We start from the raw sequence: 16,744 nt of genomic DNA, 5'->3' as shown, positions 1-16,744 counted from the left end.
CTGCAGACACAGCCGTGTTCTCGAGAGATCACGCTGTGACGTCACTCACAGGTCCTGCATCGTGTCAGACGAGCGAGGACACATCGGCACCAGAGGCTACAGATGATTCTGCAGCAGCATCAGCGTTTGCAGGTAAATCGATGTAGCTACTTACCTGCAAACGCTGATGCTGCTGCAGAATCAACTGTAGCCTCTGGTGCCGATGTGGCCGACACGATGCAGGACCTGTGAGTGACGTCACAGCGTGATCTCTCGAGAACACGGCTGTGTCTGCACTGCCAGAAGCTGGGCGTTCTGAAGAGAAGTGGATGATACGTCTCATCAGAACGCCCAGCTAGTAAAAGTAGTAAAAACGCCCCGATGTACGCACATAATACACGCCCAGTTGTACTTTTACTTTTCAACACGCCCAGTTGTACTTTTGCAAGCCTCATTTGCATAAATACAAAAATGGCCATAACTTGGCCAAAAATGCTCGTTTTTTAAAAATAAAAACGTTACTGTAATCTACATTGCAGCGCCGATCTGCTGCAATAGCAGATAGGGGTTGCAAAATCTGGTGACAGAGCCTCTTTAAAGTCCCCTAATGGGACTAGTAAAAAAAAAGTTTAATAAAGTTAATTTAAAAAAAAATGAGAAAAAAAATGAAAAACCCAGCTTTTCCCCTTACAAAATGCTTTACTATTAAAAAAACAAAATAAAGTAAAAAAGTTACACACATTTGGTATCGCCGCGTCCGTAACGACCCCGACTATAAATGTATTACATTATTTAACCCACACGGTGAACGCCGTAAAAAATGTCATAAAAAACTATGGAAAAATTGCTGTTTTCTGTGAATCCTGACTTTACAAAAATGTGATAAAAAGTGATCAAAAAGTCGCATCTACTCAAAAATGGTGCCAATAAAAACTACAAGTCTTCCCGCAAAAAAAAAAGCCCTCATACAACCGCATCGGCGAAAAAATAAAAACGTTACGGCTCTTCAAATATGGAGACACGAAAACAAATAATTTTGAAAAAAAAGCGTTATTTACTGTGTAAAAGTAGTAAAACATATAAAAACGATACAAATTTGGTATCGTTTCAATCGTAACAACCCGCTGAATAAAGTTAGTGTTATTTATATCACACGGTAAACGCCGTTGATTTAAGACGCGAAAAAGAGTGGCGAAATTTCAGGTTTTTTTCTATTCCCCCCCCAAAAAAAAGTTAACAAAAGTTAATCAATAAATAATATGTCCCCCAAAATGGTGCTATTAAAAAGTACAACTTGTCCCGCAAAAAACAAGACCTTATACAGCTATGTCGACGCAAAAATAAAAAGGTTATAGCTCTTGGAATGCGACGATGGAAAAACAAAGAAAATGGCTTGGTCATTACCTTTTTTATTTTGGGACATAATATACCTGTACTGGTAGCTTACAAGGGGAACTCCGGAGAAGACCAGAGCTTCCCATGTGAATTCCTAATATTGTGCATAATTGTGCACCTTAATATGTCTGGGCCTTGCATAATAACAGTCCATTGGGTTTCCACGAGCTGTAGATTTTCTGCAGTCAATGTAGTGGTGAGAAGTTGGCATGGAATAGTCAAATATACAAGTTGGGTTTGTCTTGGGGGGGAGGGGAGAAGAGCAGCATCACAACATATAATATATATTATCATATATGAAGCGGTTTCTAGTGTTGAGGGTAATATCCCAATTAACTATTCAATACCATAGTACCACCTGTTGAGTAATAATGACCAGTGTTTTCTGTACTTTCCAGTGTGTTGTGGCTACTGTTGCATTTGGCATGGGTATCAATAAACCAGACATCCGTAAAGTTATCCACTATGGAGCCCCTAAAGAAATGGAATCCTACTATCAGGAAATTGGCAGAGCCGGTAGAGATGGTCTTCCTAGCAGTTGTCATGTTCTATGGGCTCCCACAGATATGAAGTTTAACAGGTAACTAGAAGTATTGGTATAGCAGAGGATAGTTTACTAGATTTCCGTATTACACCACCTAACTAACAAAATAAAAGGTCTAAGATCCATTCTGCATAAAAAGTCAGGTTATTATCTTGAGTTAGGAAACAGGCTCCTATGGGAATGCTAGAAAAGTTTTAGCTTGCGGTTCATTTATGGTGTACCTCCAGTGATATAATAAAAACCGTTCTAGTGCAGGAGGTTGCGAAATAAGTATTTTCTTAATAATGTAATAACAGGATTTTGCTGCTAAACAGCAACGTTCCTGCTACAGCTGTCCATAACTATGCAGTAGGAGGCCGAGCATTTATACAGCGCTAGCTCCCATACTTAATATAGGAGGCCGAGCATTTATACAGCGCTAGCTCCCATACTTAATATAGGAGGCCGAGCATTTATACAGCGCTAGCTCCCATACTTAATATAGGAGGCCGAGCATTTATACAGCGCTAGCTCCCATACTTAATATAGGAGGCCGAGCATTTATACAGCGCTAGCTCCCATACTTAATATAGGAGGCCGAGCATTTATACAGCGCTAGCTCCCATACTTAATATAGGAGGCCGAGCATTTATACAGCGCTAGCTCCCATACTTAATATAGGAGGCCGAGCATTTATACAGCGCTAGCTCCCATACTTAATATAGGAGGCCGAGCATTTATACAGCGCTAGCTCCCATACTTAATATAGGAGGCCGAGCATTTATACAGCGCTAGCTCCCATACTTAATATAGGAGGCCAAGCATTTATACAGCACTAGCTCCCATACTTAATATAGGAGGCCGAGCATTTATACAGCGCTAGCTCCCATACTTAATATAGGAGGCCGAGCATTTATACAGCGCTAGCTCCCATACTTAATATAGGAGGCCGAGCATTTATACAGCGCTAGCTCCCATACTTAATATAGGAGGCCGAGCATTTATACAGCGCTAGCTCCCATACTTAATATAGGAGGCCGAGCATTTATACAGCGCTAGCTTCCATACTTAATATAGGAGGCCGAGCATTTATACAGCGCTAGCTCCCATACTTAATATAGGAGGCCGAGCATTTATACAGCGCTAGCTCCCATACTTAATATAGGAGGCCGAGCATTTATACAGCGCTAGCTCCCATACTTAATATAGGAGGCCGAGCATTTATACAGCGCTAGCTCCCATACTTAATATAGGAGGCCGAGCATTTATACAGCGCTAGCTTCCATACTTAATATAGGAGGCCGAGCATTTATACAGCGCTAGCTCCCATACTTAATATAGGAGGCCGAGCATTTATACAGCGCTAGCTCCCATACTTAATATAGGAGGCCGAGCATTTATACAGCGCTAGCTCCCATACTTAATATAGGAGGCCGAGCATTTATACAGCGCTAGCTCCCATACTTAATATAGGAGGCCGAGCATTTATACAGCGCTAGCTTCCATACTTAATATAGGAGGCCGAGCATTTATACAGCGCTAGCTCCCATACTTAATATAGGAGGCAGAGCATTCATCTTCTAACATGTCACATAGCTGCTTGTATTGGAGCTATGAGCCCCAATGGTTCCCACGAAGGAATCACTCTACTCGGAATCTTAGAAATCGTAAAGCACCATAGAAATCAATATCGCTTCATTGTAACCATGATTCAAGCTGACATCAGAATCTCCAAAACAGCACCATTTATTTCAATGAATCTGTTTGTTTTAATATTACATACCTTCTATGTAATAATGACTATAGTGAATAATGAAAGAACAAACCACGTCATTCACATGACCCTATTAGGGCTGGTACAAGTTCCAAATTGTAAGGAGCCGATATACGGCACAGATAAAAATCTGTGGGCCCATACTGTACTTCAGTATGCTTTTCGATTTCTGACGGAGGTTTTTATGAATTTTTCAGAAAAAATAATCGTGCCATGTTCCATCGGGTGCTTATTACGCAGGTGCCCCTCCACTGGAAGCTTGGCTTTTAGTGTTGTATGGAGGCACCATACTGTGCCACATGGAATCTTTGTTTTTGGAATATGGAAACGTTGGGACTCCATGTACCGCTGTTCAGGCTGTTCTTTGTGCATGAGGCCTTAAGCTGTACGTGCTATACATAAACGGACTGTTTAGCTTGGTCAATGGTTGGACCCCCAGTTAATAAATGCTTCACTCTAACACACTTGCTCAGTATTGCTCAAAGAATATCCAAAAACTTCGGGAATCTTGTTGTAAATATGCAATCTTTCTTTCTAGTTTTCTACCTTTTGTCATACTTATTCTTCTGGTTATGTACACATTATAATCTTAAAGGTGTATGTAGCATCCTAGTAATGACTAAAAAAAATGTAGAAAGCATTATTGTGTTCATAAGTGAAGTGTTGGGAATTTACAGATATTGTTTTTTCTTTTTTAGGCACATACTTAGTGAGATCCAAAATGAACGTTTTCGGGAGTACAAATTAAAAATGTTATCAAAGATGGAAAAATACCTTAACTCAAGCAGTTGCAGGCGGAAGTATGAACCAATTTAGATTTTTATTTTGTTTGACTTTTATTTGCACGCTATATATGCTTTTAGAGCATATATGGCTGCCTATACATCCCTATCTTACCTAGTCAAATGCTAAATTTTAAAATAGGCATATGACTTAGATTGGCACCCAGCTCGTTGTAAATGCTGCCACCCTGATATTGTAGGCATAGTCAATGCTGCCTGCTAGGGCTTTATCCCAGTGTGACAAGATCATCAATATTTGCTGTAATGGTATTCGGACCTGGCACTTACTGGATTTAAAGGAGTTTTCCCACCACAGAGCGCTGGACATGCCATCACATCCTGATCGGTGGGGTATTGACTGCCAGGACCCCAACCAATCCTCCGTATTAAGGAGCCACATCGCTATTTAAAGCATATGTGTTATTTTGAACAAATGTGAAATTAATGCATAATGTACTGTCTTACATACTGCTGATTCCAGGAGTTTTTTTGTACTCTTGGCTGTTTTCTACCAAATCGCAGAGGCCCGATCTGCTGCCAGTACTCCTTACAATTCACTCCGTTACAGAGGGGATGAATGGCGTGTAAAACGTGAAAAATTGTTCTGAAAATCGTCGGATTTGCACCAACGTATATTGACACGTGGTCAGAAACACGGGTAATAGGGCAGTGGATAGTGAAGAGACTATGTCAGAGCCGGGAGTGAAACTGATGCCTGCAAGGACCCGCTCCTACCTCCTGTAATCCATCACGGCGTGTCTCCTTCTATAGAGGGATTAGTCTTGACAACAGGCAGTGTACAGCAAGATGGAAAGAAGGGAGACACCTAGTGGCCGGTACTTTTACAGTAATTTTTCAGGCAGAAGACAACATTTTTAATAAATATAGTTAATTGTGGTTTTGAAAGTAGTAGCATTGGCCATGATATGGGAACATATTTTGAAACAACAGCGACTATTTAAGCACTGCGGCTCCTTCACAGTGTTTCCCTGCACATAGATGCTTCTGGCCACCCGCGGTCCAGGAACTCGACCGATCCTTTCCATGGATTGATCTGAAATTATTTTCTCACATTATGTTAAACAGAACTTGTTCTGAAAGGAACCTTTATTAGGGAAAACATGAATTGTGCAGCTGCAATCCAACAGTTAAGGTGGTCTTACACGGCCGTGTAATCGATCACTGATCGAGACAGCTCGTAGATCAGCCCTTGTTTGCTCCTTTCACAAGGAGCTAGTATGAGGACAAGCGATTGCTACTCCGATCGCTCATGCATTTGCATCATGTCGGCAGCACGTCTCCCTGTTTACACAGGGATATGTGCTGCTAACAACGATAATAGTTTCAGCTGCCTAAACGATACAATCTGTCGATGAACGGGGGCAATTATCGGGAGCGATCGTTCTGTGAATGCTCGTTTGCCCGATAATTGGGCAATGTAAAAGTGCCCTTACCCAACATTTAAAATCACTTCCTATGATTATTTTCATGTGACATAGGATGGAGTTTTTGTTCTTCATGGAAACCGAAGGCATAGGTGGCATGACACAACAGTATAAACACTGGTAATATGCTTGGCCAACGTAGTTCCATCCTTACAAGTGTTGTGATTGAAATAACATTTAACGTATTGATATTTAGAAGACTGTTGCAGAGAGACGTTTTTTTTTTACAAGATTTTTTTCCGTAAACCTAATTTGAAGACATGGTCCTTTTTCTATACTATATGCACCTGTATGTTTTTTTTTTTAATGAAGAATGACATCACCGTCTGTGAATTAAACAAAGCCAAATAATTGTGTCCCTCAAGATTAAATTAAGGAAGGCAATTTTAGTCCAATGTTGTCTTCATTCAATTTAACATGTAAATTCTTGTTCTTTTGTATTTACCTCACATTGTTCCCTTGTGTAGGATCATCTTGTCTCATTTTGAAGACAAACAACTCCGCAAGGTCTCTTCTGGCATCATGGGAACTGAAAAATGTTGTGATAACTGCAAGACCAGGTAAATGATCTCTTGAGGCTAATGCCTGGACAACTTTACATTTCTGCTATTTCTAAACTATTAGTTATTTTATACATTTTTTTTCAACAAAAAATTCATCACATTCTTTTTTTATTTTTTTCTCTGCAAAGATATTGTCGAGGAAGTCCTCCATTTATTATACCATACAATGTATTGAGCATTTTTTTATTTTTTATTTTGTGGGGTGGAATTGAAAAAAACCACGCAATATGGCCATAGTTTTCTGGGTTTTGTTTTTACGGCATTGACTATTCAGTAAGAATTACCTATTAACTTTATTCTGCAGGTTAGCACAATTATGGCGATGTCAAAGTTATATATTTTTTTTATGTCTTACTACTTTTACAAAATTAAAACACTTTGTTAAAAGTTGCTTTGTGTCGCCATATCCATATTCTGAGACCGATACATTTTTTATTTTTCCATCGAAGGAACTACAGCTCGCAGGGCGAGCTGCAGTTTTTATTGGTACGATTGACCTATTGGTACATGTGACCTATTAATCACTATTTATTCAGTTTTTTGAGCAAATCAAGGTGACCATAAACAGCAAATCTGGCATCTTGAATTTTTTTTTAAAATGGTTAAATACAGTGATGTTATTTTACGGACGTTTTTGCCGCTCCTCCTTTCAGCAGCCATATTTTTTTTACTTTTTAATTGACGGAAGTTATATTATTTATTTTTGTGGTGTGAATATAGGACAAAAGGGATTTTATACATATTTTATTTTTTTTACTTATTATACCGTTCACGTTTCACGCTAAATAACTTAAATTAATTCTTTAGGGCATTACGGTAATGTAGATAACCAATATGTGTAGGTTTTTATGTATTGTACGGGCAATACAATATATTTTATGCCAAATAATGACTTCTTTTGGACATTTTCTTTTATTTAATCCAAAGGGATAACTTTCAACTTTATATTGTATTATTGTAATATTATATTTATATTTATATAATGTATTAGCATACTCCTGTATACTAATACATTACTCTGTGTCACTTTAATACAGGCTGCTGTTAAGGCAGCACATAGTGTTCCCTAATAGCAGGCATACTGAACAGACAGCCCTGTGGTCCTTTCCAGGTCCCCAGGGCTGACTGCAGAGGGCTTCACCAGTCTCCGATCACGTCACCTGGTTTCTGGTGATGCAATCAAAGAGTCGTCGTCCCCCGAAATTGGGAGAAAAATAATTCCCTCTTTCTAACCACCCGGATGCCGCGGTCGCTCTTTACTGTGACATTTTAGGGGTTTAACAGCTGGGATTTGAGTTATCACCTATCCTGGCCATTGCAGGCGGGTGTCGTTTGTATAAAAATGCCTGCACCCACTGAGTATGTAGTGGACTCCGCTCCTGAACCTGTGCCATGTTGTCAGCGGATGGAGCTAAGGGTTTGTTCGGTTTAGAAAACCCATTTTCATATACTCTATTAGGGAATATATAGTTAGTAAAGGGGAGCTACACAGAGTTTCTCTTGCTCTGGAGGACCTATCCGCATTACACAGACCAATTGATTTGATTTGGCAGTGTTTAATGCTAAATTTTCCCTGTGGTGGCACAGGTTGAAGCAGATCGCAGGGGGGACACTTTGTAATCAGCTGATTGTCCAAAAAACATTTTAAAGCCCCTATTACGCCGGCCGGTGCAGCAAGTGCCGATCAAAAAGACATTGTTCATCAGTGCTCATTTGCTCCTGTCACAAGGAGCTATGGATGGGGATGAGCGGTCGTTTCTTCGATCGTTTGTCACCATATATTATTATCAGCAACGAGCGTTCTATGAACACTTGTCTGACTGATAATCGCCCAGTGTAAAGAAGTCGGGATTGTCAAAAGTGCAAAAAATTTGGCACTGACTTTTTACAATGTTGTTTGTCCAGCAACCCCTAAGCTCTAGTGCCTGATATTCACCAGTTTAATTTAGATTTCTCAACTGATTCTTCTGGATTTCTTTGGCACTGTAGACCACCAACTCCTACTCGGTGTACTCCACTCAATTGGCCTTACTACTCTTTTGGATTTTCTCCTAACTGACCGCTCGTTCAGTGTGTCATTTGCTGGTTTCTCTTTTTCTCCTCTTGCCCTTGCTGTTGGGGTTTCTCAGGGATCAATCCTAGCTCCTCTCCTCCTTTCTCTACACAGCCCCTATTGCACAAACGGTCAGCCGATTTGGCTTCCAGTATCATCTCTACGCTTATGACCCCCAATTATATGCCTTTTCATTTTTATGGGATTTTAGGCCCTATGCTGTACAATTCCAAAATTGATCAACACAATTTTGCTGGTGGCAGATTATCAGACATTCTGAATTATCAGTTATTCCTAGAAAAGTATTGCTGTAATTGTTATCGCATATTTGATATCGCTGCTCTGTGTCTTGCTGTTGCTCTTGTAAGATGCCAGATTATCTAGCAGTTCTGATCTGAAAAAGTATTGGGCTATTAGATCTTCTTACATCAGATGGGAAAAAAAAATTGTTTTCCTCTATTTAGACTTTAAATGTGTGTTTCTTCCTCTAGATTAAGTCACAACATTTCAATTACTGATCAAGAAGACACTCTCCAAGATTTTGGTCCTCAAGCCTTATTGTTGTTCTCTGCAGTGGAAGCTTTAGGGGAAAAATTTGGAACTGGTGTCCCTGTCTTATTTCTCCGTGGTTCAGTAAGTATGTGATTTTACCACAAATAACGCTATTTTCAGGAATAATATATGAGCTAAAGCTCCCTCCACAGCAAAATGCTTATCGATTCTGAACTCTGTGAAGAGAAACGGGAGTTTCATGTTAGTCTGCCATTGACTGATACGAGATTACGACCTTTACTTTAAAACACGGACCTGCAGAGGCTGGGCTTTGTATTTTTCGTCGTTCTGCATAGTAAGCGCCCGCAGCTTTATTCTGATGAGGTATCGTACACTTCTGTAGGGACATATAATAGAGTTAGGAGTCCGCACTACAAAGAATAACTTCATTCTGTGGAGTGCTGACTTGTGTATATATTACGTGACACTACTTGAACCCACCATGAGGGTTCTCAAGAGACGTGCACCCACCCTATATTTGCAACCAGTGCTGTTGGCATGGGCTTTTTAATCTGTATGTATCTGTAGGGACATAAATGCTGAACTTATGTGAAGGCACTGATTATACAGATGATACTTACATAACGTGTATTACACTTGGGTTTTGAAGGGAACCTGTCAGGAGGATTTAGGCCCCCAAACTGCCACCAATCTGTTATCCAGGATGGTAATAGGTGCCCAATGATGCCATTGTATATTCTTGCGGATGCAGCATAATGTAGAAAAATAAGCTTGAATACGGTGCTCACTGTATGGAAATTGGGTAGAATGTGTCATGGGGGTGGTGACGCTCATCTGCAGAGTGACGCTGACTGGTCTGAGGGATGTCTGCAGAGGAGCTGCAACAACCCTATGACTGTTTTCACCTAATTTCCATAGAGCAAGTGCTGTTTTCAAACTTTTCTACATTATGCTGTATCCACAAGAATTTACTTGGGCATCTAATACGGTCCTGGATAATGGGTTGATGGCGGGTACAGGGCCTAAATAGTCCTGAAAGATTCCCTTTAACAACTTTAGAACTATAGCATGCAAATATGGTTTTAAAATATAGCAGGAGTCTGGACATTTCAAAATCAGCATCTTTCTGTAACAGAAATTCTGGCAAAATTGGGTAATTTGAACCTTCCTCGTCTGCCCTACTCTTTTTACTGTCTGTGGGAGTAACAATATGTTAGCTAATTGCTATTTATTCAGATCCCCATTGTTCTCCAAACTGGAAGTACTCCTAGTAAAGAGACTTTTTTTCCTTATCAAATAGCACATGTATGCTTTAAAAATGTTTTTATTACTCTAGTGCCTTTTTAACACCATCTTGTTTTTAGTACTTCTGTACTGATTGTATCTTATATATGGTTGGAGCTCCATTTTTATGATACAAATCTCCAAATCCCGCATAGACAGAGTGTTAAATGAGAATTGTGACTGCCACTTGGGAATCGTCAGTGCATACTATTTATAGATGGAAATCAATATTTACCCCTTGAGGACGCAGCAATTTTCTTTAGTTTTCTCATCGCTGCTTTCCGAGTGTTATAACTTTTGAAATTTTCCATCAACCTATCCATATGAGGGCTCTCTTTTTTTTTTTTGCGGGACAAGTTGTATTTTTTATTAATACCCATGTAGGGTGCATATAATGTATTAAAAAAATTAATTAGCTGTTTTTGGGGAGATGGAAAAAAAAAGCAAAACAATTCCGCCATTGATTTTTGGGTTTCATTTTTACGGCGTTCACCGTGCAATAAAAATGACATGACCATATATATATTTTTTTTCTTTTAAAACTTCTTTTTATTGAACATTTTTTCCAAACAATTAAGTTTGTGGGGAAAACAGAAGGAAAGAAGGGAGGGGGAACAATGTATTACAATCAGCAGTACAGAGGATCAGTTATATTTCCAGTAAACACAAATTACACATCATCAAGAGATTGACTTAACTGGTCAAGCAGGATAAGTAGATGGGGGCGGGAAAGGGAGAGAAGGGGGAGGGAGAAAAGAAAACAAAATAACTTCGAATTTTTATCTCGCTGTGCTTATGAAGGAAACAATGCAGATGAAACACTCACGTTTGTTTTAAATTGTAAGCAATTCCCCACCCCATTGAATTTTAAAAAGAAAAACATAAATCAGGGATGGAGGCGTCCGCGGGAACCAGCCTACCGCACACAGCCACCCCAACAGAACCCATCGTATCTATGCGGGGACAGGGGAGTAATAGTAAGGACATGAAGGAGCATGGCTCTCGCCCACACCAGACAACCACCAGGACCCTGACCGTATCTTACACGGGTGCATTCCCCAGGAGCATCTGTTCGTGGAACCAGACCGTTGGTTCAAAGCATTTCCGTATTTGAATGTTTTGTGGAAGTAATGCAATTAATGTTTCAAAAAATTGTTGGACCTGTAATTCTTTATGGAGAGAGGCCTCTACCCAGTCCATTTTCAATAGATAGGATAATTTATCCAAGAATAATTTGAAAGGTGGGGGCTGATTAGCAAGCCAGGTCTGTAATATGGCTTTCGTCCCCGCCGCCACCACATAATGCAACAATTTGTGTGCCCCAGGAGAACACCTGTGAACTTCAGGGTCCATGTACCCAAACACCGCCCACATTATCGTATCAGGGACAAAATTGGTGAGGTGAGTAGTAGTGAATGTGCATATGCGAGACCAATAACACGAATGTGCCTGCACGGCCACAAACAATTGTAGAGATTGGCTGCGGGTGCTTGACATTTGAAGCAACACGACGATTCATAGATACCAATCTTATACCCCACCTTTGGAGTCAAATGTGACCTATGGGCAATCTTAACGGGAACCTGTCACCAGCATTTCACCCATTGAACTTTACTTGTCCCTCACTGGCCGCTGCTATAAAAAGTTCATTGGTGTTATCCCCTCTCCTAAACTCCTCCTCGGACTGTAAATAACGGTCTGCAAACATTTTGCACCTTTTATCGTAATAATCCTGTGTCCCTTTGTGCGCACACATCAGAAGAGGACATAAATGCACAAGCAAGGGATTGTGTGTGCTGGGGGAAGGCGAGGAGCTGTCAATCAAAAGTAAGGAGGCGGGGTAAACTCGGAAAGACTTGAGGAATGAAGATATGACTCTTTTCAAACGAAGATTTGACTCAATTCAAATGAAGATTTGACTCTTTTTTTTGCTCATTAGCATACGGTGTGGGAACACTCAAAAACTGAATACTAAAGCTACAGAGCCGACTAAGAAGACAATTATAGGTTATATAGAAATAATTTTTCACCCACTACCGCCAGGTATTGCTGGTTTAATAGGTGAAATGCTGGTGACAGGTTCACTTTAAGTCTGACATGACCATTTTATTCTGCGGGCTGTTACGATTACAGCCAAACTAAATTTATATAGTTTTTTTTTTTTAATTTCACTGCTTTTGCACATGGAAACTACTTTTTTTTTAAAAAAATAAAAAAATAAATGATTTATTTTTGTGTTGCCATATACTGAGCGCCATAACTTTTCTCCCACGACCGCACCATCACAGAGGTACCTCCCACCTATGGACAGGAAAACAGGATATAAAAAGAGGCACCTACTCTCTCTCCCAAGTGGTATTTTGTCCATTGGAGGGCGACCTGGATGAGCTCTGTCTTAAATTTCTTTATTGAGCTCCAAGTGGTTTTTACCTAGATGGTGGCCTGGTGACTCTACTGGGGTTTCTAAGGGACCAGAGGCTATGGTTGCCTCTGACATGTCCCTGGCGGTAGTACTGTACTGTACGGCAAGGAGGAAGTGAAGTGGACCAAAATGCCTCGATTCCTCCATGTTTTTTTGCACGCCGTTTTTATGGAATTCACTGTGCAATTAAAACAACATGTAACATTTCTACGGAGCTGCCGACACAGACCCCGGAAGTCCCCCGTTCTCCCTATCGCTGCCAGCGATCACACATGTATCCCCTATCCTGTGGATATCCTGTGGATATCCTGTGGATAGGGGATACATGTCTTTTGTTTAATGGCAGAGCGGGGAGATACCTCCCTGCTCTGCCGTAGTGTTCAGTGGCGTCCCGCTGTAGCAGCCATAGCGGCTGCTAGCGGAGCCTCCGGCCATGGTGGGGGCCCGTGCCTGTGGGCGACACGGGCCCCCTCATGCCGCGGGCCCCGTAGCAGCCGCTACCGCTGCTACGGCGGTAGTTACGCCACTGGCTGTCACTTACTCCCACATTAACTTTACCGAAGTGTCTTGGGAGAGAATAGACATCGCTTCCAGCCAGGTTGCGATGTCTATTCACACTCCCGACACGTCGGTAAAGTTTCTGTGGGACTTACTCACAGCACAGCGTGATCTCGCAATTCCTGAAGGAATTTTGAGGCAGATTTTTCACCTGCAAAAGAACTCTGTGTGAACAGGGTCTTAAAATACCAATTCAAAATCAAAACAAAAAAAGTTAACTATTTGGCCTCTGTAGATATAAAAAAAATAACACCTACTACCATGTCCCTATTTATAGAGAATTAAAAAAATTCCTAAGGATAGTGGCTTATCCGACCTCCACTCTGACATCTACAATTCTGTGCCCTCCCAATTGATATTTTGCTCGCACTAACGGTATTTACCAAGCTATTGGCAGATATGGACGATATTTTTTTCACAACAAAACAAAATCGGAAGACGACCAATTTTTTTTCCCCTATATCCAAACAAACACCCGACAGGTCTGAATTCATTCTCCTTAGACCCTGTTCATGTCTGCGTTGGATGCTTTGTAAGTGGTCTCTGTCGCATATTCCACCAAAAATACCGAAAACAATAGCGCAGCATGCTGCACTATTGTTTCCGGTAAATACAGGGACACCCCAACGGAACCAAATGGTGCAGGTTGCCTCTGTTGTTCAATTAAGCCTGTGCTTCCGGCATTTACTTTGTTCTGCTCCTCTGATGGAGCAGAACAACGGAATGCCGAACCCAGATGTCAACAAGGCCTTAGGTTAAGTTCACACGAGGCAGATACACTGCGTAATGGTACACACAATATCCGCCCTGGGGGCCTCAGGAAATTCTGTCCGAAAAACTGCACCAAACTGTGGTGCAGTTTTTCACCCAGAATGTCCACTGTGGAAAACTGCAGCATTATGACGTTTCATCCCAGGAGGCCGACCTGCAGAATGTCAGAGGTAAGTATAAGGTGTTCGCAATCGCTGCGATTCCGCCGCAAAAGTCGTAACGCTTGACTGTTTGTTGCGGGTTTTAGATCCACATTGAATTGAATGTGGAAAACCCGCAACAAAATACCGGCGATTCCGCAACCACAGTTGACATGCTGCGGCTTTAAAAAAAAACACACCACATGTCAATTTGTGTGCCGAATTTCCGCATATCACTTACGCAGAAGTGGATGAGATTTCTTGATCCAGAGTTTTTGAATCTTATGATGCAGGGACCTGTACTCAGGGCCAGCGTGCTGTCGCTGCCGTCGTCACAGCATCACTGTCCATATATGAACAGTGATGTCAGGAGGAGAGGAGTCCCAGACAGAGCGCTAGCGGCTCTGCTCCGGGACTCCATCTCTGGGGAAGCCCCTGACATCACTGTCGATATATGAACAGTGATGTCAGGAGGAGAGAAGGAGTCTAGTAGTGCTCTGCCCGGGACTTTGGCACTGGGGTTGTGATGTCTGGGGCTTCCCGGAGCTGGAGTACCAGACCAGAGCCTTTACTAGCGGTCTGCCTGGGACTTCAGCCCTACTCCTGACATCACTATCCATATATGGACAGTGATGTCAGGTGCAGGAGTCCCAGGCAGACTATGGCTCTGGGGTTGACCCTGACAACACTGTCCATATATGGACAGTGACGTCAGGGGTTTCTCCTGATGCGGAATCCCCAGCATCGGCAATGCTCTGTCTGGGGATTCCACTCCTAGAGGGAACCCCAAAGGCGCTACCTACAGAGAGGGAGGCTGTGTGGTACTAGCGGGGAGGGTGGGTGTAGGGCACTACCTGGGAGGAGGGGGCTGTGTGCTACTGCCTGGGAGGAGGGGGCTGTGTGCCACTGCCTGGGAGGAGGGGGCTGTGTGCCACTGCCTGGGAGGAGGGGGCTGTGTGCTACTGCCTGGGAGGAGGGGGCTGTGTGCCACTGCCTGGGAGGAGGGGGCTGTGTGCCACTGCCTGGGAGGAGGGGGCTGTGTGCCACTGCCTGGGAGGAGGGGGCTGTGTGCCACTGCCTGGGAGGAGGGGGCTGTGTGCCACTGCCTGGGAGGAGGGGGCTGTGTGCCACTGCCTGGGAGGAGGGGGCTGTGTGCCACTGCCTGGGAGGAGGGGGCTGTGTGCCACTGCCTGGGAGGAGGGGGCTGTGTGCCACTACCTGGGAGGAGGGGGCTGTGTGCCACTACCTGGGAGGAGGGGGCTGTGTGCCACTACCTGGGAGGAGGGGGCTGTGTGCCGCTACCTGGGAGTAGGGGGGGGCTGTGTGCCGCTACCTGGGAGTAGGGGGGGGCTGTGTGGCGCTACCTGGGAGGTGGGGGCTGTGTGGCGCTACCTGGGAGGTGGGGGCTGTGTGGCGCTACCTGGGAGGTGGCTGCGTGGCGCTACCTGGGAGGTGGGGGCTGTGTGGCAAAACCTGGGAGGTGGGGGCTGTGTGGCAACCTGGGAGGTGGGGGCTGTGTGGCAAAACCTGGGAGGGGGGGCTGTGTGGCACGATCTACAGAGGGCACTAAATTTATGGGGGGTACAAACTGGGGGCCTAACTTCTATATGGGGGCATAAACAGGGCTTAACGTCTATATGAGGGCACAAAGTGACGTTTTCTGCCATTTTACTGCCGCCGTGAGGTCCCCCGCAGTGGGACCTACTGAGTCTGTGTCGCCCAAGGGCCCACATAAACCTGGAGCCGGCCCTACCTGTACCCCAAACAGGTGAAGGGCCTTCACCACTCGGCCTGAATCCTGGGAGGTCCCTTCTTAAAATTAAAGGTCTTTCAGAACCGGTCATAACCACACTTTTAAAAAGTCCAAAACCGGTTACCTTGGCCATTTATGGGGAATTTCTGGGTTCTTCTAATCTTTTATCTCTGAAACCTGATGTGTCTAAATAAAAATGTTTTTCTTTTTTTGCAAGCAGGGTTAGATAAAGGGTTAAAACCATGCTGCTGCATTATCTACTCTTTAGGTTAGCTTCTGACCCATGTATCGTTAGATTTTTTTTTTAAGGCATCAGCTAGTTTGTGTCAGGTCCCATGGGACTTTAACATAGTTCTCAATGGCTTTAGTCAAACGGTCTTAGGAAGTAATATTGCCATTCTTTTGCCAGAAATTCTTTGAGAGAGCAGGAATTTTATTCACTTTACGTCAGGTGATGAATTCTGCAATATCTCCGGTGTGCGGAGCATGGGGGAAAATCTTCTAATTTATTGCTTTAAAGCACAGGTGTCGCGAAAAAATTTTTTTTTATATAAATTTGCTTTTAGTGTGGTATTAAAATACATTTTATTTACTTGTGTTTTACTTTTTTCTTACTTTTACTTCACTATGGGGGCTGCCTTTTTTTTTTTCATCTCTGTATGTGTGGATTAACGACACATATAGAGATGGAATACGGCACATACATCCCCATAAAGAATGTGAACGGGAACCGTTCCATTCACTATAGTGTACGCCGTCTGTGTGGGAACGGCGCATGCGCCGCTCCCA

General features: G+C 42.7%; 1 protein-coding gene across 2 annotated transcripts in view; it reads left to right on the top strand.

Moving 5' to 3' along the window:
* WRN (WRN RecQ like helicase) overlaps positions 1-16,744 on the top strand; it is a 202,259-nt gene that overhangs the window by 76,855 nt on the left and 108,660 nt on the right. For both annotated transcript variants that reach the window (XM_075862190.1, XM_075862182.1), the window contains 4 exons: positions 1,773-1,954; positions 4,370-4,471; positions 6,366-6,458; positions 9,006-9,147. In XM_075862190.1, coding sequence (XP_075718305.1) covers positions 1,773-1,954; positions 4,370-4,471; positions 6,366-6,458; positions 9,006-9,147 — 519 coding nt within the window. The remainder of the gene's footprint in view (positions 1-1,772; positions 1,955-4,369; positions 4,472-6,365; positions 6,459-9,005; positions 9,148-16,744) is intronic.

This window comes from Rhinoderma darwinii, chromosome 1 (genome assembly GCF_050947455.1).
Source record: "Rhinoderma darwinii isolate aRhiDar2 chromosome 1, aRhiDar2.hap1, whole genome shotgun sequence".
Classification (NCBI taxonomy): domain Eukaryota; kingdom Metazoa; phylum Chordata; class Amphibia; order Anura; family Rhinodermatidae; genus Rhinoderma; species Rhinoderma darwinii.
Note: the sequence above shows the minus strand (reverse complement) of the source record. Positions and strands in the feature narration are given on the sequence as shown.